Here is a 21,519-nt window from a genome sequence, read left to right as displayed (position 1 = left end):
CTCTCTCTCTCTCTCTCTCTCTCTCTCTTTCGCTCTCTCGCTCTCTCTGTCTCACACAAACACACTTAAAAATGGTGAAAGTTGACATGGGTTTTATTGGTACTTACAGGATAGTGCGTATACTGTAGGCCTTACTCTAGAGTCTAGACCCTGTGCTTACTACAGTATTCTAATTATTTTTTGAAGTTTGATATAAAATAGTCATATAATTATCAACATAGGCTTTTCATTGCGTGGACCCCAGCAGGTAGGCTGTTTAGTTGTCCCGCTGACGGAAGGTGGTCATTGTGGCGGGGTTCAGTTTAACATCTCCAGAGGGCCCATAAAGTCTCTTAGATAATACAGCTGTGCTCTTTCTTGCTTCTGAGTAAAGATGAGAAAAGGATTGATTTGTTGGCACATGCCACAATGTTTGTCCAAAAAGCGCTCACGCTAGCTGGAAGAACATGAGCCTAAAAACCTCTATAAGATGCACCACACACATGCATAGCATATACAAATAGATTGGGCTTAGAACTGTGCAAGCAACACATTGTTGCTGTAAAAGCTGCAGGGCTTTCATTTACAAAAATGTTCAAGGAAAAATATCATAAAATGGTTTGCATTCAGGCCGTTTTATTCCTTTCCTTTTCTTCTTTCTCTGCTTTCTACCGCATCGGAAACTGTCAGTATTCCGATGATGCCAAAGAATACCAAGACAAAGTCAATCCTTCCTGTCAGAGGAGACCCAGAGGTCACAGAGCGTCTTCCGTCCTACATGTACCAGGGCACAGGTAGACGATTGATCTAGTCTGGTTTGGTCTACTACACGTGATACATAAAAGGAGCTGTTAATGTTATGACCGTTACCTGGCTCTATGACTCCTCCCCAAAGGGTTTATTCAACTCTAGTGGAAAGACCCGAAATTACAATCAATGTGAGTGATGAACATTCATCACTCTCCCTCATCTCTTTTCTCTGTCAATCTTCAGTATCACAGTGACAAGTCACATTCTTTTGAACTATTAGAACTTGAAGTGGGTGGACAATATAATATCACCATGATCCAGTCCACTGCCCTCCACAATAAAAGGCTTTTTCACTTTTCTTCCATTTTTAGGTATTAAAATGGAGCTTAAGTACCGGGAGAAGTGGTTTTCTTGAAAAGCCATGCAGGGCTTCTTTGGATGAAAGTTGAAAGTTACTGAATTAACAGATTGAGCCATCGAGCAAGAAACTGTGCAACTAGACAAGATTATAGGCATTGCATCTGACTGTCAGTGTTCTCAATCAGAAAACAGCACGAGCTGTTATCAAAATAAAATTTCACAATGTCCTACCTCCATCTCATTCTGTCCTTACTTATTTTTTTCATCATGGCATTGACTTTCTGTTTTAGCATTCTACACTGTCTACTTGAGGCCCTCTCCAACATGCCAGGGTCCAAGCCTCTCCTGCTGTGCTAGATTCATTCAAAGTGCAGGGGGTCCAGGAGCTACGCCAGGGACCGCTGTCTGGGCTTGATCCTCGGATAGAGCTGGAGCAAGAGATAGGAAAAGAGAGTTGTAGGGGATGAGAGACACAGGAAATAGATGCATGATTCTACAGACATTATGTCCGAACCATGTGGTTCCCAAATGCAGCTAATGTTACCTTACTGTGCGGCACACCAAAAGCTGTAAAGCGTTTTGAGCGATAAACGCCAATTCACTTTCTATTAGACATGAGCGATAAAGCGATCGGAATGATAAAACGCTTGAGCGATAATTTTAAAGCTGTAAAGCTGTAAATGAGAATTGAAAACAGCTAAACTATGCAAATGAGCTTGTAGCGTTTCGGCTGTAAATGGCCGCCAGCCAATCGGAATGTAGATGTCTCTCGCCAGGGTGGACTTTAGTTCCTAGTTCCTACCACACATTTGTTCCTTCATCATCGGATGAGTGGTGGGTGGAGATGTGTGTGCATTTCAGAAGCAGGGGGATACCGCAGAAAATAATATTTCTAATTTGTCAGTTTGCCGTGTGTCTGCCTGGCACTAATGCTCCCGTTGAGCGGATAATTTCCATAATAAACAGTACACACACACACACACACACACACACACACACACACACACGCGCACACACACACACACACACACACACACACACACACACACACACACACACACACACACACACATGCACAATCAACTAAGCTATAATCTAGCATGCAAGCAATTACTCCATTAATTAGTTATTCAGTGTTTCATGCATTTATGCTTATTATTCTTTTTCTATTGACCAAACTTATGACTATCTTGTGTTTTTGTGGCTCGGCATCAGCAGCAGCCCTTGCCTCAACTAGGAGCAAAGCAGGCAAAAGGCGCTGCTCCTTTAAATGGAAAAGCAAAATCGCAAGAGCGATATGAGCTGTAAATATTTTGGACAGCGTTGCGTTTTGAGCTCTTCAGCGATTTTGCATCTTACAGCTTTTGGTGTGAACGTACTGTAACTGCCGCTAGAGGCTGCTAATTAAACATGCACACAGCGCAGGTTTACGCCTCTCTTCGAATCAAATCTTTTTTCTGCGTTGTTAGAAAAATATCCACACAATAAGCCATTGCGTGGACATACATTCTTTTTTTTCTAAATCATTCTCTTAATTCCTATATTCAAAGTTCCTATATTCCCAGAAATAATCTAACTGAGGACATTTTGGAAGCCTTTTGATAGCGAAATTGATAGCGCAAAAATTACTGTGGATGTTATTCTAGATACAATTGTTTTTAAGGTGCATGAATAAATATACAGGGAGGCAGAGAATAATTCCACCTTGCAGACACAAGTCTTCCTTTCAGGTTAAATGAGAGTCAAATTGTTTCCCATGTTGTTTGGAGACAACCATCTGTTTAAGTGCCCACATAACGTATAGAGAAAAATATCTTCAATGTATGAATGATTCATATATTTGTGTTTGTGCTTCTGGAATAATTCTATATTACGTAGTTATGGCGCATGCCTGCACTGGCGTTAAACTGGCAAGTATTTAGTCAGATGACATTGCTCTATTGGGTTCAGTCCGGTGTGTGTGTGTGTGTGTGTATATGTGTGTGTTATCTGTAACGTTACAAAAGTGTCATTACCCCAAGGAGATTCCTTGGCACGTATCCCTGGCGGTCGCTGAGCCGCGCCCACCACCACTCGGTCTCCAGGTCGTCAGAGCGCCGGAGGACGGTGAGGGCCTCCCCCTCGCTGAAGGCCAGCTCATCGGTCTGCTGGGCGTTGTCGTCCCAGAGGGCGAAGGCACAGCCCTTGTTCATCACGCCGAGCTTCTCCTGCACACCTGCAGTCAGAGGAACACCTCTCTGGTTATCTGGTCATTATTCCACTGGGTTGAGTGTGTGTGTGTGTGAGTGTTTGTGTGTGTCTGTGTTTGTGTTACATTTTACATTTGTCTTTAGGAACATTGCTGCAGGTTATCCTGCTGTTGTCATTGTTAGCATAAGCTGTAGCGTCAGCTGTAGTGTCAGGACCCCCCCAAAAGGCAGACACCACCCTAGATCATCTGCCTTTTTGGGCAAAAAGAATGTATGCGAAATCAAGGAAGAGGTTGCAGCTAGCGAGATCCCAACAGAACAAGATGGAGGCCTCGGAGAGATGGCAACTTTGGATACGTGAGGTGATGAGCGAAGTCATGACGGCGGGGATGGCAGCACTTCAGGCCAAACTGAAAAGAGATCTCTTCGAATTCCGCACGTGCTTCCGAGAGTATATTTTAAAACAAATGGATCAAATCAAGTTTGAAATAAACCGGAAAATAAGAGACGCAGCAGGTCGGATAAAAAGGACAGAGAAGCGAGTAGGGGAAATGGAGGAAAGCATGGCCGATATGGAACAATGAGACATCGGAGTCAAGGATACTCACACCAAACTACTCGGTAATCAACAAGCACAGGACAGGGTATTGAAAAGGAAAGAAGCCAAACATTTTTCAAAGCTGCAGATGAAATGCTGTATCTGGGCACTTTACTCCTCTCCCACTGCAAGAATGAAGGGTGAATGGTAGTTCTTTGACCTCCATAACTCTGCAGCATGGATGCAGGCAGGGCTGTCCCACTAGTCCCAGTCTGCCCAATTTATTCATCAAACCAATGGCCCAAGCAATACGACAGGAGTCAGATCTGAAGGGTGTATCTATAGGTGGTGTGGAGTATAAACTCAGGTTATGCTATTCAACTACACCCCCACGCAAGAACGCACTTCAAAGTATAATTTCAAATGGTACTCACCCCATATTAAATATCTAGGATTAAATCTACCCAAAGATGTATCACATAAAAAAATATATATATGATGACCTGGATGGGTGGGTCTTGCTCCCTCTCAATTTTGGTAGCAGAATCAGAACAGTTCAAATGTACATCCTCCCAAGGTTATGATACATTTTCCTATCACTCCCAGTACTCCCTCCAAAACTATTTAGAGAATGGAATATGATGCACATAATTTGATGCACACTTCTCACTAAAAGTATGGGCAGTAGTGGTTAAAAGTTTTCAACTCCAAAGAGAAATCAAACTGCTTAGATGGCCGGCATACGACCCTGACTTTACACCAGCAGTACAAGATTTTAGGTTTAGTTAATGGGTTTATTCTGGCATCACTTCCATACGCAAGATAGTTAAAAACTGGGAGATTAATAGTTTCGATGATCCGTGCCAGACATATGGATTGGGTTGGCAGGACTCACAGATAGTTACAGCTTCGTGATCATTTGGGTAAAGAGGTAAAAGGTTCTAATCCAAGACAGCCACCAATTATCAGTGCAAAAGGTCTTATAAGCAAGTTGTATGGCATCACATCGCTGAATACGGACACCACAGACTATGTGAGGGAACGATGGAAAAGGGATTTGGACATTGAAATAACTGAAGATGTGCAGCTGAATGCATGGTGATCCTCCACCAACTCCCTGACCTGAGAGGCAAAAACCTGATTCGCTTTTTTATTACTCTATAGCAGAAATCGAAACAAATTGGAACTCAGCTATGTTGCTGGAGGGAATGTGGGGAAATGATGGTTGATCATGCTCATGTTTTTCAGATTCAGACTTTCTTGAAGGAAGTAGGGACAAGGCGTCCGTACCAAATTCACATCCCTATATCTTGGACATATAACTGACGGGATAAGTAAAGAAGATCCTTACCTCCTAAAGATCTTGTTGGCAGCAAGCAAAAAGGCCATACAAAATACTAGCTTCAGAAAAACTGCCAGATTGCTGGTCTCTTTGTTTATATTGTTAATAACCTCTGAGAACAGATGACCCACTCCATACGGCCTCATAAAGAGCTGGGAGAAAGACGTGGAAAAAATTCTATCCAAAATTGATTTGGATAGAATGGAACTCAGAAAGTTGCTGGAGGGAATGTGGGGAAATGATGGTTGATCATGCTCATGTTTTTCAGATTCAGACTTTCTTGAAGGAAGTAGGGACAAGGCGTCCGTACCAAATTCACATCCCTATATCTTGGACATATAACTGACGGGATAAGTAAAGAAGATCCTTACCTCCTAAAGATCTTGTTGGCAGCAAGCAAAAAGGCCATACAAAATACTAGCTTCAGAAAAACTGCCAGATTGCTGGTCTCTTTGTTTATATTGTTAATAACCTCTGAGAACAGATGACCCACTCCATACGGCCTCATAAAGAGCTGGGAGAAAGACGTGGAAAAAATTCTATCCAAAATTGATTTGGATAGAATGGAACTCAGAAAGTTGCTGGAGGGAATGTGGGGAAATTATGGTTGATCATGCTCATGTTTTTCAGATTCAGACTTTCTTGAAGGATGTAGTGACAAGGCATCCGTACCAAATTCATATCCCTATATCTTGGACATATAACTGACGGGATAAGTAAAGAAGATCCTTACCTCCTAAAGATCTTGTTGGCAGCAAGCAAAAAGGCCATACAAAATACTAGCTTCAAAAAAACTGCCAGATTGCTGGCCTCTTTGTTTATATTGTTAATAACCTACATCTCTTAGAACAGATGACCCACTCCATACGGCCTCATATAGAGCTGGGAGAAAGACGTGGAAAAAATTCTATCCAAAAGTGATTTGGAGAGGGCAGCCACTCCTGCTGCCCTCTCCAACGCTTACTCATCCTCAAACCCCCAGTGGCGGTTCTGCATTGAATCACACCCTGGGCGAGACCCAATCCAAGCGCCCTAACCCTCTATGCCCCCCCAACACCCCCGCCCCCCGCTGGAAAAGAAACTTAATTTTTTTGTTGACATTTTTTATCCTAACAATATCCTAACAAAACTTATGTTTCTCAATTACAAGAAATTTGAGGTGTGACTGACTTTAGCCCATTAATTCCAATAGAGTAAAAAAAAGCACGCTCACAATTTTTTTCTTTGTAAAACGTTGCCCCGAGTCTATTTTTAATAATGTTATTGTCACATTAACTATCTATAGTTAATGGCTCTTTATTGGTACGGACGCCTTATAGGCTCTCCGACAATTTTTAGTCTGTTGACCTCAGCGATTCTAGCTGAGTTTAACGTCTCATGCAATGTTGGGGCAGGGCAGCTCAGCGATCGCATTCGTCCCTATGTTTATCGCTTAACCCTGCAGGCTTCAAAAAGGATTTCAATCCACGCTAACAGTGGATCCCCCGTTCCCTCCCTTGTCCGTTCGATTTGGGAAGACTCAGAAATGAACTGTCCCTGCAGGGGCGCCTGCAGCCGGAGGGGGTGCCAATTCCCCACAAAGTGATATGATAGATAATAGAAAACCGCTTTGCGGCGAAGATAAATATTTTTTGACTGCTTGTGCCGCCCCCCTTGAGTCATGAAATAATGGCGCCCCTGGCGGCTGCCCGCTTCGCCCGTGCCTAAAACCGCCACTGCACACCCCAAGGCCATCGGGCGAGGAGGAGGGACTGGACTCCTCTTCTCGCCGATGTTGTCCTACCAGGTCCTTCCACTTGAACACTTGGCCAGATCAGCATTTGAACCCCACGCTGTCACTGTCACCCTTCCTATCAAGCTCTACATTGTGCTGATGTACCGTCCTCCAGGTCCCCTTCGTGACTTCTACGACGAGATGGATGCCCTTCTCAGCTGCTTTCCTGAAAATGGCACACCACTCGTTATCTTTGGCGACTTCAACATCCTGCCAGAGTAGTTGCACATACCTGAATCCACCAACTTTTTCGCCACCTTTGACTTAACACTATCCCCTACTCCAGGGCTATTCAACCTCCTTAACAAGTGGGCCGAAAAGGAAAACCAATGGGGGTTCATGGGCCACACAGAGTAAAACTACGTGAATGAATCGCTACAAATAAATCGTACTTAAAGTAGTGTTAACTTAATATATATAGTACTACTACATGGAATAAACTTGTCGGACGCATTCTTCTTCTTCTTCATTTTTAATCGTATCATTATAAAAGATTTTGTTCTCACATATTTTGGACACATGTTTAGAATTAAACAATGTTGTTTGAATCATCACAAAACAGAACTTCTGTGCATATGAGACATTTTGAGCCAGTGAGTCAGTGAGAAAGATTGCACTGCCTTGTTTGCCTATTTTGGCTCATCCTGAGACACTCATGCAGCTTCTCATAGGTCATGGAGCAACGTGCCCTTGTTCTGATGGCATTCATATGAGAAAAGCTAGACTCACACGTATCGGTTGAGCCAAACATTGTCAGAATAAGTGATGCCAGTTCCTGATTGTCGGGTACTGATACTGGCTAGTATCACCGGCTACACACAGAAACCTGATTTGCATGCAACTATGTTTCTCCTTTATTTTATTTATTTTTTGCATGCAACCTCTTGCGGGCCAGAAAAAAATTAAGAGGGGCCGCATTTGGCCCACGGGCCGCTAGTTGAATAGGCCTGCCCTACTCCTCCCACAAACAGGGCCGGGAACCAACTTGACCTGATATTCACAAGGTCCTGCGGCACCTCTGCTCTTTCTGTTACCCCGCTCCCCGAGTCTTACCATCTCTTTGTTGCTTTTTCTCTCCCCTGGAAGTCCTCTCCCCCCCTCCTCTGTACTCCTCACACTGTCACCAACCCTTTACACCACCATCTCTCAAACGAATCTCCCAACTGTCCACCGAAGAAGCTTCCAACACTCTGCTATCCTCCCTCTTCGCCTCTTTGGACTCCCTCTGTCCCTTCCAGTCAGGCATAGGCATAGGCAAACTAGGCGACCGCCTAAGTTGCCTATGCCGAGCGACCTAGGGCGGAAAATGCGTTGGGGGCGCCCTCTGGTGGCGCCCTTAATTAGTCAATTAAAATATACGAAACAAACAGAGAAATTAGGGGGCACGGGAGCAATCGTCAGGGCGCCCGAAACCGTCACCGTAGTACGCAGGACAATGCAACCCCCCCCCCCCCCCCCCCCCCCCCCCCCCCCACCCGCTCGGGAGACCTGTCCAGGGCACAAGTTGATGTCGAGTTGTCTAGGGCGCTAAAACGGCCAGCGCCGGCTCTGCTTCCAGTCCCCCCCCCCCCCCCCCCCTTTGGCTGTCCTAATCTCTTCGGGCTTGTAGAGCAGAGTTACGGGCAGCTGAAAGGAAATGGAAGAGATCAGACTGTCCTAATGATCTATCTCACTACCTTCACCTCTTCTCAGACTTCACCTGTGAACAGCCAAATCTGCCTTCTCCCAGACCAAAATCAACTCCTCGATCCCCAGGAAACAGTTTTCCATGTTCTCTTTCCTCCTCACCCCTCCCCCTCCCCTCCCTTCCTCCCTCACTACTGATTACTTTGTCGAATACTTTACCCAGAAGGTGAAGGACATCAGCTCCTCATTTACCCCTGCCACCATTCTCCAACACCCTTTCCTCACCTCTGTTTTTATCCACTTTATTACTCTCTCCTCCAAAGATGTCAACAGATTAGTAAAGTCTAACCACGCAACCAACTGCCCCCTTGACCCTTGATGTTGCGAACATCACTATGGTTGCTTGATCATGCAGTTTTGCCCAACAACATCTGCAGGATCCGGCCCTTCCTCACGAGGGAAGCAGCTCAGCTCCTGGTCCAAGCGCTTGTCATATCCCGCCTCCACTGCTGCAACTCAATCCTGGCTGAAGAGAGAGTCGCTCACCAGCTTCCGGGAAGACTAAAGACTTACTTGCCACCCCCTCCCTCCTGCGCGTTGTGTGCCATTTAATGTACGCACTTATTGCATGTTCTACGTCCTGGAACTTAATGTACCCACTTATTTTTAGTTATACGTCATTGCACTTAATGTACACACTTATTGTATGTTGTATGCCCTGGCACTTAATGTACACACTTATTGTGTATCGTAAGTCCTGGCATAGTACTTTGTTGTGTAGCATCTTATCGTATCTAGCTTTGTCTTTTATATTGTTTCACGATCTTCAGACAAATCCTCTTGTAAATCTCTGCTAAATGCCCAAAATGTAAATGTGTGTGTTTGTGTGTGTGTGTGTGTGTGTGTGGGTGTGGGTGTGGGTGTGTGTGTGTGTGTGTGTGTGTGTGTGTGTGTGCGTGTGTGTGTGTGTGTGTGTGTGTGTGTGTGTGTATGTGTGTGTGTGTGTGTGTGTGTGTGTGTGTGTGTGTGTGTGTGTGTGTGTGTGTGTGTGTGTCCATGTGTCAGTGTGTCCATGTGTGTGATTGCCATTATCTTTTGACCTCATCTAGAAATATGAAGTGTTTGCAAATGTGAGAAACGTTAAATATGATCCATCCAACTTAAAATGCTTCCTTCCACCTAAGCATCAATCCATTCCTAGCCATCCATACAACTATCCATCCCGCTCATCTATTCATCCATCTAGCGATTCCTTCACCCATCTGCGGTTTCCACCCACCATAGAGGAACTGGGAGCACTGGGTGTAGCCCTCCTCCATCTCTTCACATTTGTCCGCTGCTGTTTCGACATCACTGATGGTGGTAGCAAAGATGGCTGCCCCAGATTCCACCAGCATCTTACAGAGCTGTACGCTGTTACAAGAGGCTGCGCAGTGCAACGGTGTCCTAGAGGATAGGAGGGAGAAAGAGATTATAGACATCAACAGGAACATTTGACCTGGCCACTGAACAGTTAGCCATAGTATATTTGTCGGTAGCACAATTGGCATTAATACAGTTAGCCACAGCAAAATTTGCCGAAGCATAGTTTAGCTATAGCCTAGTTAAACTAACCATCCATCTGAGTCAGCGGCATTGACGTTTACACCAAAATCCAGGAGGAACTTGACAATGTGATGGTGGCCAGCACAGACAGCGTTATGAAGCGGTGTTATCCCCTCGTCATTGGGCATGCTTGGGTTCTCCACCTGAGAGGCCAGTGAAGAGAGGTCAGAACAAAGAGTAGACAAATGAGTATGTTGGAACAGAACCTTTTCACAATATCCCACTAAACGACTAGACTAAAACAAATCTTATGTGCGTGGTGACTTAAGACCACATTTTGTTACAGTTCCTGACAGGAGGATCCATCACTTGCCTCATATATGATTCTCTGGACCAGGTCGAACTCTCCCTCCAATGATGCATCCAATAGAAGCGCCAGGGGGTTGAACTTCACCCTCAGACTGTGGCCTGTACGCTCCGACGTGGACTTCTTCAAGTTGGTGCGTTTAACCTGGTAAGATGTGTGTGTGTGTGTGTGTGTGTGTGTGTGTGTGTGTGTGTGTGTGTGTGTGTGTGTGTGTGTGTGTGTGTGTGTGTGTGTGTGTGTGTGTGTGTGTGTGTGTGTGTGTGTGTGAGAGAGAATGAATGTGCATTGGAAGGTGGTAGAGCCAAAGATCAGGAAAATTACTTAATAGTTCAATTAAACGTGCACTATGTACGTTTTCATTAGCGGACACTAGTGGCTGTAGTTGGACCAGACAATTCATTGATAGAGAAATATTCCCTGGATGGATTGACTCGTGGATCAGATTTATTCTTGGGAATCTTTCTAGTTTGATTATTTTCTAAGGAATAAAAAGCTTCCGTAGAAAATAACATAGTGCCAGTACAACTTCTAATAAGGCAGAGATAGGAAAATATTATGGAAACACTGTGGTGAAAATTATTGGATAATATATTCTGAATATTTTTAGAAGGTAATCCGTATAAAAGCTACCATCGGCTGGGCGGACGACCAGGACGCTGGAGCTGGGACTTTGATATGTTGTTTGATATGTTTGATATGTTTTATGAGCAATGTGTTTGGTGAAATTGATTCCTGCCTCTTGTGAAAGGCGTAGGTTTTGTTGGGGAGTGGTTTTCAAAGAGATGGAGATGGGGTGGGGTCTCCACATACCTTGGGTGGGGCGGTGGTCCGGGGCGATGGGGGCGGAGGGGTGGACGGCGTTAGGCCTCCAGGGCTGTGGTTGGAGCATGGACCTCTCTGTCTCTTGTTATTGCTCTTGTCCTCTAGCCTTTGAGGTGACGGAGAGGGGTTGGTCTGCGGGGGCGTGGCCACGCCGCCTGGAGGCATAGACGAGGCCACTATCTCACCGGCTGTTTCTACAGCGTCGGAAGGAGGGGATGTACAAAGGATGTCTGAGTTCAGGTCATGGCTAACTCCCTCACCTGGGTTCAGGTCATGGCTCACTCCCTCACCTGGGTTCAGGTCATGGCTAACTCCCTCAACTGGGTTCAAGTCATGGCTCACTCCCTCACCTGGGTTCAGGTCATGGCTAACTCCCTCACCTGGGTACAGGTGAGGGCTCCCGCCCTCCAGAGGGACGGTGAGCCTCGTCTCGTCCACAGCAGTGTGTCCATCCTCAGAGGGGATGCTGTCTGTCTCTGGCAAGGGGCTGCCAGGTTGGTAGAATGGGTTGCCTGTAAAAGACAAAGCATGAACCATGATACCATACCATACACCACATTGGTGCAGTCAGTTTAATAACTCCCCAATATATACTAAAATGAAATACTGTTTCAACAACAATAAGTTAAGGGGCTTAGTGCCTGACCATGAAGCCAACACTCATTATGTTTAATCAGTGACATAATTATAATAATCATTATTACTGTTTGTGCCTCACCTGGCCCTCCGTCGATGCCCCCGGCCAGAGTGTTGAACCTAAACGACAAAACTTTATTGACACTAACGTAGGATCTTCACAATCCAGTCAGCCATGAGAAAAGGCTTAAGAGCCTCATAATAATACTATCAATAATATATATAATCTAATATATATATTCACATGGTGGCCTTCACCATCCTCGGTTCAATGGTCAACATGAACACCTGACCTCTGGTACAGCAGCTTCTGGATGTGTGGCCCCTGGGGGCCCTCGGGCTCTGTGATGGAGCTGCGCTTCTTCAGGGGCCGAGGGGCGTTGCTAAGGCGACGGCGCAGCACCTCCAGGTCAACATCGTTCTGGTAGCGCAGTGGGGCGTGGGCTGGTGAGGAGAAGACCAGCGTGAGTCCCTCCACTGCTCTGAAGCACCTTACATTCAGGGTTTATTAATCATAACCTTGGTTAATGGCCTAATGAGCATTAGTATATGGCATTCAACCCCATTACCGTAGGTTAACATAAACACCATGAGTAAATGATTACTAGACACATTAGTTCAGTTAATTAAATGCAAATTAATGCTTATTACTGCACTAACTAACGGTGGAATAATATACCTTTATTTATTTCAATTCTGTCTACTGTCCTAAACTTTTCACTGGGCACTTTTATTGTTTATTTAGATTCATGCCAGTATATGTGATCATCATCAGAGTCTTGGATCCACTCCTGAACAGTTTTGCAGACCTTACCTACTGGGGTGAGCAGCTTCCCTACTGGTGTGAGCAGCTTCCCTACTGGTGTGAGCAGCTTACCTACTGATGTCAGCAGCTTCCCTACTGGTGTGATTAGCTTCCCTACTGGTGTGAGCAGCTTCCCTACTGGTGTGAGCAGCTTACCTACTGGTGTGAGCAGCTTCCCTACTGATGTGAGCAGCTTCCCTACTGGTGTGAGCAGCTTACCTACTGGTGTGAGCAGCTTACCTACTGGTGTGAGCAGCTTACTTACTGGTGTGAGCAGCTTACCTACTGGTGTGAGCTTGGAGGGGCTGAGAGGTCGGGGGATGCTGTCCACGTTCGGGGGCAGGTGTAGCCGTCCCTCTACACCACCTCCCAGCATCTCTCTGTCTGCATTCCCACCCGTGCAACCTCCTCCACCCGACTGCTGCAAAGGTACTGGAGAGGGCGGGGCCGAGGACGGGGGGAGGAGGGGTTTACCGTAGACTGGGAGGCCAGGAGGCAATGGACAGACAGAGAGACAGAGAGAGAGAGTTATAAGACAGACTGAGAGAGAACGACAGACAGAGAGACAGAGAGTTAAAAGACAGACAGAGACACATACAGAGAGAAAGAGGTAGAGAAACAGACAGGGAGATAGTTATAAGACAGACAGAGGGACGGACAGAGAGTTATAAGACAGAGAGAGGAAGAGATGGACAGAACGACGGTAAGAATGAAAAGAAAGGCAAGAAAGAGAGGGACGGGGACTTGTATGACTGATCCTGATTCGTACAAGTCCCCACATTCATTCTCATTAATGGATGGTCTCTTATCTTCAAGAGAGAGAGGGACTTATGCATGTGGTCTGTAATCTTCCAAATATTATTTCAAATTCTGAATGTGCTTTCTTAAAGCTTCTCCCTTCCTGTTATTAAATATAGTAACCCCAGTAGTGATAACTGGTTACCAGAGCTGCAGTCAAGACCACTTTTGTCAAGTCCAAGACAAGACCGAGTCCAAAGAGGTTAGAGTCCCAGTCAAGACAGAGTCCAAAGAGGTTAGAGTCCCAGTCAAGACCGAGTCCAAAGAGGTTAGAGTCCCAGTCAAGGCCGAGTCCAAAGAGGTTAGAGTCCCAGTCAAGACCGAGTCCAAAGAGGTTAGACCAAGTCCAAAGAGGTTTGATTCGATTCAAAATCAGGTCCAAGAGGTTTGAGTCCAAGTAAATTCCAAATGAGAGAGACAGGGCCGAGAAAAAAAAAGAGAGACCACTTACTTACCTGTTTATAATTTTTACGTGACGTTTGAGACATATCCTCTATCTTAAATTATAATTTTTTACTGTTAATTGTAATATGCAGTGCACCACACTGTAGGATCAAATTAGGTAATATTGTTTACTTTGAGTATAGCTTCTTCAGCTAAAAGTCACATAAAGCTGAAGCAATTGAAACTGATGAGCAGCATGGATCATGCATCGCGCACAGAGTGCGTGAAAGTGGAGATGTCTTGTGGCCTACGATTGGTTACCAGGCAACAACGTCAATGCCCATTCTATTTTGAATTAATTAAACCAATGCCCAATTTTCGGAGCAAGCTCGCTTAATCAATGATTTGGTTTTGAAGGAGGAGTTACTTAGAAAAATATAAAAATAATTATGCATACTTTTTTTTCCCCAAGGCAGCTGGATTCGGTCGAGACCCACTAGAATATTGGTGAGACAAATATTGGCCGCAACGAGACAGTCTGAGTGCAAATACCAACTCGTCCAAGACGAGCCGGAAACACTTGAGTATTGCAGACCTGCTGGTTACTATATTTATTTACTTTATATGCTGTATATACTATATACATATGTAGTCACTACATACTGTATAGTAGTAGTGGCTACATACCTTTAGTTGTGTACCTGCAACTACAAACTGCATTACAGTACGTAGAGGTCACTGAAGGCGCATTCATCATGAGTGTGTGTGTTTATGTGTGTGTGGGTAAGTGCGTGCGTGTGTGTGTGCATGGGTGCTTGAGTGCCTAGCTACCTGTGTGTGTGTGTGCGTGCGTGCGTGCGTGCGTGCGTGTGTGTGTGCGTGCGTGCGTGCGTGCGTGCGTGCGTGCGTGCGTGCGTGCGTGCGTGCGTGCGTGCGTGCGTGCGTGCGTGCGTGCGTGCGTGTGTGTGTGTGTGTGATAGGGACAGAGAGGGAGTCTGTTTGAGCCTTCTGTGTGTACCTGATCTGACAGTCCTGTTGTTGAGGGAGCCGTAGTTCTTGGTCTGGGGGCCCTGGTTCTTGGTCTGGGGTCCCTGCAGATACATGTTGTAGATGGAGCTGCTGATCATGGTGGCCGGGCCCTTCCTCGGGGACTGGGGCCTGGAGGGCGGGTCCGGGACGTAGGGGCGCACGGCCACAGCAGGGGGGGGCCTGTCGGACTGGGGAGGCAGCGGGCAGGTCTGCACTGGACTGCTGGAGCCTTGGACCAACGGGACAGACAGACAGTAAACAAACACAACACAGCTTACTGGTAAAGGTAGGTACCATTTAACAGCTTACATTTGAGTGTAACTCTTTAGAAAGGGTTTAAACATCTGTGAGGACATCTGCTTGTAGTTCACTGCGCCTCGGATTTTAGCTACCGGATCGTTTTCTGAACCATCAGGGTATCTCTTCCCTGATTGGTTCAGGGAGTCAATATTGCCTGTCAATCTTGTGTGCTTGAGTGTGTGATTGACTATGGCTCTCTTTCCCACTCTGGATACGACCTACAGCTACAAAGAAATCCAAGGTGGATAGTTACACCATCACCACATGGTGCATGGAGCATGGTAACAGCAACTCTATGACTCCTGCATCACCTCCGTTCCTCTGAGTGGACGCGGTGGCGGCGGTGGGCCGTGCTTCTTGGTGTGAGGAGGAGAAGGAGGAGGAGGACGTCAGTGACCTAGACGACGAGGGCTTGGACGCCTCCGAACGACACCAGCCCAGGGTGCCGGGGGCGGAACGGGGCAAGGAGCTAGTGGCGCTGGGGGTCCCTGCGGCCTGGTGGGTCGCACTGGGGTAAGTACCGTACCCAGGGGGGTGCTGGAGCAGGAGGGAGAGAGAGAGAGGGAGGGAGAGAGAGAGAGAGAGAGAGAGAGAGAGAGAGAGAGAGAGAGAGAGAGAGAGAGAGAGAGAGAGAGAGAGAGAGAGAGAGAGAGAGAGAGAGAGACAGACAGACAGAGAGAGACAGAGAGAGAGAGCGAGAGAAGGAGAGCGAGAGGGAGAGAGAGGGAGAGAGAAAGAAAAAGAGAGAGAGAGAGATTTAATTTTTGTAATTTTTATAATATTGCACATTTTACTTTTTATAGTACTTTTATAGTATGACATTTGATATGCATAGATATTTTGTATTTAACATTTTATACTTATTATATTATATATTATACTATATACCTGACCTTTTTACTTTTTATTTTATAATGCTTATTGTTCACCTGCTTTGGCAATGCAAATGTATTTTTCTCATGCCAATAAAGCTTTTTTGAATTTTATTGAAAATTGAGAGAGAGAGAGAGAGAGAGAGAGAGAGAGAGAGAGAGAGAGAGAGAGAGAGAGAGAGACAGAGAGAGAGAGAGAGAGAGAGACAGAGAGAGGAAGGGGGAGGCAGAGACAGAGGGAGAGAAAGAGAGGGAGAGGGGAAGAAGGGAGGGACAGAAAGGAAGGGAGAGATGGAGAGAGGTAGAGAGAAAGGGAGGGGGAGAGAGTGGGAGAGACAAAGTCAGAGAGGTTCCAAGATGTTTATTATGCATCAGATGCAGAATATGTACAAAACTGAGTTTATTAGCTAACTTTGAGATGCATTTAAACATACTATTTGACACTGGATACATCCCTGTTATTCCGGTTGTTTAACGTTATCTGGTTATATTTTATATTTTAGATCATTTTAAATATTTTAATAAACTCATCAATATTTTTTTTGCATCAATATCTATTTAGGTCTGCAAATGGAGAATGAAATATACCTAAAATAAAATGAAAAAGCCGTTAAAGATGAGTGTTGTATGATCAAGTACCTGCTCCTGACTCCCGGCCCTCCAGTCAGACATACTCTTACTATCGGTCAGCCAGGAGGCGTCGTTAGCTGTGTAGAGAAAAGCAAAAAAGAAGAAGGTAAAAGGACTACAAAAGCAGCTTTGAGGCTGACAATAGTGAATGCAGTTGCCTAAAAAACATTGGATTTGATATTTGACAAATACCTATGAAATTGGCAAATTGGCTTTGAGATTTGAAGCAGTCATAGGAAGTAACTTTGATCCAGTTCTTGCCACAGTATTTTTTTTTTAGTTCTGAATTTAAAGTCAGAATTCTGAGATTAAAGTCAGAATTCTTAGTTTAATCTCACTGGTTAAATCTCATAGGCTAAATAAGGGTAGTTCCTTACAGGCTACCTGTAAGGAACCAAGTTCTGGGAGAGTCACTTTACGACATACAGGACAGGAACCCCATGCTGATCAAAGAAATCTGATAAAAGCAGGTTTATGCATTTTCGAAGGGATTAGGGCCAGGTGAATTGAGTTCTGAGTTTAAAGTCATTCTGGCTTTAATCTCAGAATTCTGACTTTAAACTCAGAACTCCAAAATAAATCCCTTGTGGCCCTAAATATTTATTTTCTTAAATTAGCCAGATATTTTTGTCTTCCAACACATCTCTCATTAGCCAAAAAATGGTATATATAACACTATATAACACTCCCCTCCGCCATCTTCACCACTCCTGACATTGAACCTCCACTAATACTAATACTAATAGTGGGTTTGTACCAACCTGAGTGGGAGCGGACCTGTCCGAAGGGCGTGTGTTTCGGGGAGAGGTCGGCCTCAGCTCTGCCACCTGCAGGCACCTGAATGTAGGGGCAGACCGCAGCCACACGCCCTGACACACTGTCTGTACCCCCTCTTGGGCGGGGGGGAGGGGTAGGGGGACCGGCGCCACTCATAAGACTCAACTAGAGGGGAAGCAACACAAATAAAATCCATTAACTCCTCCTATTTAATTTGTATGTTTGTGTGTGTGGTGTATGCATTTGTGTGTTTGTCTGTTTGTGTGTGTATGTTTATGTCCTTAGGGATGTATGTGTGTGTGGTGTGTATGGTCTGTGGTGGTGTGTATGGTGTGTGGTGTAGTTATGTGTAATGTATGCATTTTTGTGTGTGTGTGTGTGTGTGTGTGTGTGTGTGTGTGTGTGTGTGTGTGTGTGTGTGTGTGTGTGTGTGTGTGTGTGTGTGTGTGTGTGTGTGTGTGTGTGTGTGTGTCCAGGTGTCCATCATGCCTCTGCCCTCTTCTGGCCCAGCCTCTCCCTCAGGTCTCCGATGCGTCGGTCCATGAGGCTGACCTGGGTGTTCCTCTGGTTCAGCAGCTCCTGGCTGTGCTCCAGGCTGCTGCTCTGCTCCAAATTGAGACGGTTGCGGGCCTGAAGACACAGCAGGGAGGGTCAGTGGGTCAATTATTACATCTGGGCTACGTCACGTCGGGTCTTTCCGAGGTCGTCTGACGTTACAACCAAGGCGCAACGGCGGACTTGTGTAGCTCTGTCCGGTACTGCGTCGAGCTCTGTCTGGTAGCGTGTGATGACGCGTGGAGCTCTGTCTGGTAGCGTGTTGAGCTCTGTCTGGTAGCGTGTGATGACGCGTGGAGCTCTGTCTGGTAGCATGTTGAGCTCTGTCTGGTAGCGTGTGATGACGCGTGGAGCTCTGTCTGGTAGCGTGTTGAGCTCTGTCTGGTAGCGTGTGATGACGCGTGGAGCTCTGTCTGGTAGCGTGTTGAGCTCTGTCTGGTAGCGTGTGATGACGCGTGGAGCTCTGTCTGGTAGCGTGTTGAGCTCTGTCTGGTAGCGTGTGATGACGCGTGGAGCTCTGTCTGGTAGCGCGTGATGATGCGTGTGGAGCTCTGTCTGGTACTGTGTGATGACGCGTGTGGAGCTCTGTCTGGTAGCGTGTGATGACGCGTGGAGCTCTGTCTGGTACCGTGTGATGATGCGTGTGGAGCTCTGTCTGGTAGCGTGTGATGACGCGTGTGGAGCTCTGTCTGGTAGCGTGTGATGACATGGGGAGCTCTGTCTGGTAGCGTGTGATGATGCGTGTGGAGCTCTGTCTGGTAGCTTGTTGAGCTCTGTCTGGTAGCGTGTGATGACGCGTGTGGAGCTCTGTCTGGTAGCGTGTAATGACATGGGGAGCTCTGTCTGGTAGCGTGTTGAGCTCTGTCTGGTAGCGTGTGATGACGCGTGGAGCTCTGTCTGGTAGCTTGTGATGACACCTGGAGCTCTGTCTGGTAGCGTGTTGAGCTCTGTCTGGTACCGTGTGATGACGTCTGGAGCTCTGTCTGGTAGCGTGTGATGACGCGTGGAGCTCTATCTGGTAGCGTGTGATGACGTTGTGTGGAGCTCTGTCTGGTAGCGTGTGATGACGCGTGGAGCTCTGACTGGTAGCGTGTGGTGACGTGTGGAGCTCAGTCTGGCCAGCAGCTAACTGCGGCATCCGAGAGGAAGCTGAGCTTTCCGGACCCTTATAGTGTAACGTTACAGTGTGTATGGATGGTGAAGCTCCGTCTGAGCAGCGGTTAATTTAATGTCTGTGTCCGAGAGAGGATTAAGCTTCCCTGACACCTGTAGTGTAACCAGCTCTTTAAAGAGCCATCTGAAAGAGCGGGCTAACCGGCTCCTTAAAGAGCCAAACAGTGAGTTTACCAGCTCTTTAAAGAGCCAAACAGTGGACTAACCGGCTATTTAAAGAGCCAAACAGTGGGCCAACCGGCTCTTTAAAGAGCCAAACAGTGGGTTAACCGACCCTTTAAATCCTGTTGTTTCATACTGATCCTCCTTTGGCCGTGTTCATCCCAAGGGTGGATCATAAGGTGTCTCCTGATCTGAATGAATCTCTGACCATACTCCTTTTGATCGATGCAGCCAGGTGGTTTCTGTGTTTTGCTATGAGTTTATATTTCAAAAACGAATAAGGTCTGTGCAAATAACTTTTGGCTTTGCTAAGTGGAGGGTTAGTGGAGCCACAACAACACTTTTGTCTGAGAAGTCATATTTTCGCAGACCTATGTCATAGATGCATTGATATAATTTTGATTTAATGATTATATATTTGTATTCATATATATATATATATCAGGGCTGGGCAACGATTAAAAGTTTTAATATCGATTAATCACAATCAGTATGGTGAGTTAAGTTGCGATTAATCACACTTTTAAACTTCTATTTTAAATCCACTCCAATTGAAATTGCATGAGATTATCAAATCGAATTATACATTATCATCCATACCAAATGCACTTAATAAGCAAAAACTAGGCCAAGTGGTCTTTAGGAATTGTAAAAAGGCAGATCGTTAGTACAATTATAAACCAACAGCTACCACAAGTGTAGTTAAATTCAAATAAGTAGCGCCACAGATTTGGGAATTGTAAACAGGCTGTCACTTTCTGCAAATGTAATCAGTGTAATTTAATGTAAAGTAAGTGGAACTAGAAACAAAAAAGATTTCTGATATGAATGTTGTCATTCTGTGGGAAAAAACAATATCAAAGTAAAAAAATAATAAATTCTATGTGTGTTGTATTAATCGCGTAAAAACAAGATTGCGTTAGCGCGTAATTAGCACGTTAACTTGCCCAGCCCTAATATATATGTATATATATATAATAATAATAATATATGAAAATTATACAGTTATTTGATATAAAATTATTATTGTGGTTAAATTAACAGTTGAGGTCCCAGAGAGGGTTCTGCGCTGTTCACCTGTAGCTCTTGGTACAGTTTTCGTAGTTCCAGAGCAGCAGGACCAACTGTGAGCGGGCCCTCCATGGAAGAGGGCATTCTATCTGAGCCAATGGGTGGCGCCTGTGAGCTGGGGGGCGGTCCTTGCTGTGGCATGGTGGGTTGCAGTTGAAGACGCCCTCTTCTGAGGTCTTCCAACTGCTGGGTCAACTGAGACAAATCAAACAATAAAATAAAAATACAAAATATAAAAGCGTTATTTCACAGACCTATGTATATTTTTACTTAATTATTTTGTGTTTCAAACCAGGTAAACTATCATTCAAATATTTGCAGCCATTTACTCCATTAAAAGATTTCCGAGCCACAACGTTTTACAAGATAAAACACTCCTATCCACGGCTTCATTCCATATACGGTTGTTTTATTGTGGTCAACTTTAATCCCCCACCCACAATTTGTAAATTCTCCGGTTGAAAATTGTGGTGTAAAAAACAATTGTGGTGTAGAAAATGATATAGTTATAATTGTAGCTACATCCTAAGCCAATAGAGGCTGCTACAGGGAACGTAGATAGTGCAGGTTTAACAAGTGGTAGTAGTAGGAGTTGACAATCCAGATCATTGGACATTAATCCTAAACGTTTAGACTACCTGGTCTACTCTAACAACGGCCGACTGCAACTCCGCCTGCTTCTCCTGGAACAGGCTGCTGACATGATCTATCTCTGCAACTACAGAGAGACAGATAGAGAGTTATTAGTATTAGACTGCATTCATATTGCGCTCATTTAGTGGCCACTCAAAGCACTATACAATATCAGTTAACATCACGCATTCACGCACCGACAGCAGGGTCCCCCATGCAAGGTAACAGCTCGTCGGGAACAGTTAGGGTGAGGTGCCTTGCTCAGGGACACCTCTACAGCTAGGAGGAGCCGGGGATTGAACTAGCAACCTTCCAGTTAACGGTCAACCCGCTGTACCTCATGAGCCACATACCGCCAGTGAGATAACAGAAAATCACAACAGCCATCGCTTCCTTCAAATG

The 21,519-nt window shown here is 45.4% G+C and overlaps 1 protein-coding gene across 2 annotated transcripts in view; it reads right to left on the bottom strand.

The window, feature by feature from the left end:
- Positions 1-75: 75 nt before the first annotated feature.
- Positions 76-21,519, bottom strand: part of LOC115543554 (apoptosis-stimulating of p53 protein 1) — a 44,742-nt gene continuing 23,298 nt past the window's right edge. For both annotated transcript variants that reach the window (XM_030355942.1, XM_030355943.1), the window contains exons 4-21: positions 21,123-21,202; positions 20,491-20,679; positions 18,013-18,153; positions 17,508-17,688; positions 16,756-16,823; positions 16,174-16,215; positions 15,556-15,781; positions 14,934-15,173; positions 13,016-13,213; positions 12,222-12,372; positions 12,011-12,048; positions 11,673-11,804; positions 11,281-11,486; positions 10,477-10,614; positions 10,173-10,306; positions 9,838-10,004; positions 3,105-3,304; positions 76-1,517 (exon numbers count right to left, since the gene is read on the bottom strand). In XM_030355942.1, the coding sequence (XP_030211802.1) occupies positions 1,476-1,517; positions 3,105-3,304; positions 9,838-10,004; positions 10,173-10,306; positions 10,477-10,614; positions 11,281-11,486; positions 11,673-11,804; positions 12,011-12,048; positions 12,222-12,372; positions 13,016-13,213; positions 14,934-15,173; positions 15,556-15,781; positions 16,174-16,215; positions 16,756-16,823; positions 17,508-17,688; positions 18,013-18,153; positions 20,491-20,679; positions 21,123-21,202 (2,573 nt within the window). In that variant the 3' untranslated portion in view covers positions 76-1,475. The remainder of the gene's footprint in view (positions 1,518-3,104; positions 3,305-9,837; positions 10,005-10,172; positions 10,307-10,476; positions 10,615-11,280; positions 11,487-11,672; positions 11,805-12,010; positions 12,049-12,221; positions 12,373-13,015; positions 13,214-14,933; positions 15,174-15,555; positions 15,782-16,173; positions 16,216-16,755; positions 16,824-17,507; positions 17,689-18,012; positions 18,154-20,490; positions 20,680-21,122; positions 21,203-21,519) is intronic.

Source organism: Gadus morhua, chromosome 5, assembly GCF_902167405.1.
Source record: "Gadus morhua chromosome 5, gadMor3.0, whole genome shotgun sequence".
Taxonomy (NCBI): domain Eukaryota; kingdom Metazoa; phylum Chordata; class Actinopteri; order Gadiformes; family Gadidae; genus Gadus; species Gadus morhua.
The sequence above is the reverse complement of the archived record's forward strand: the minus strand, read 5'-3'. Positions and strand labels throughout refer to the sequence as shown.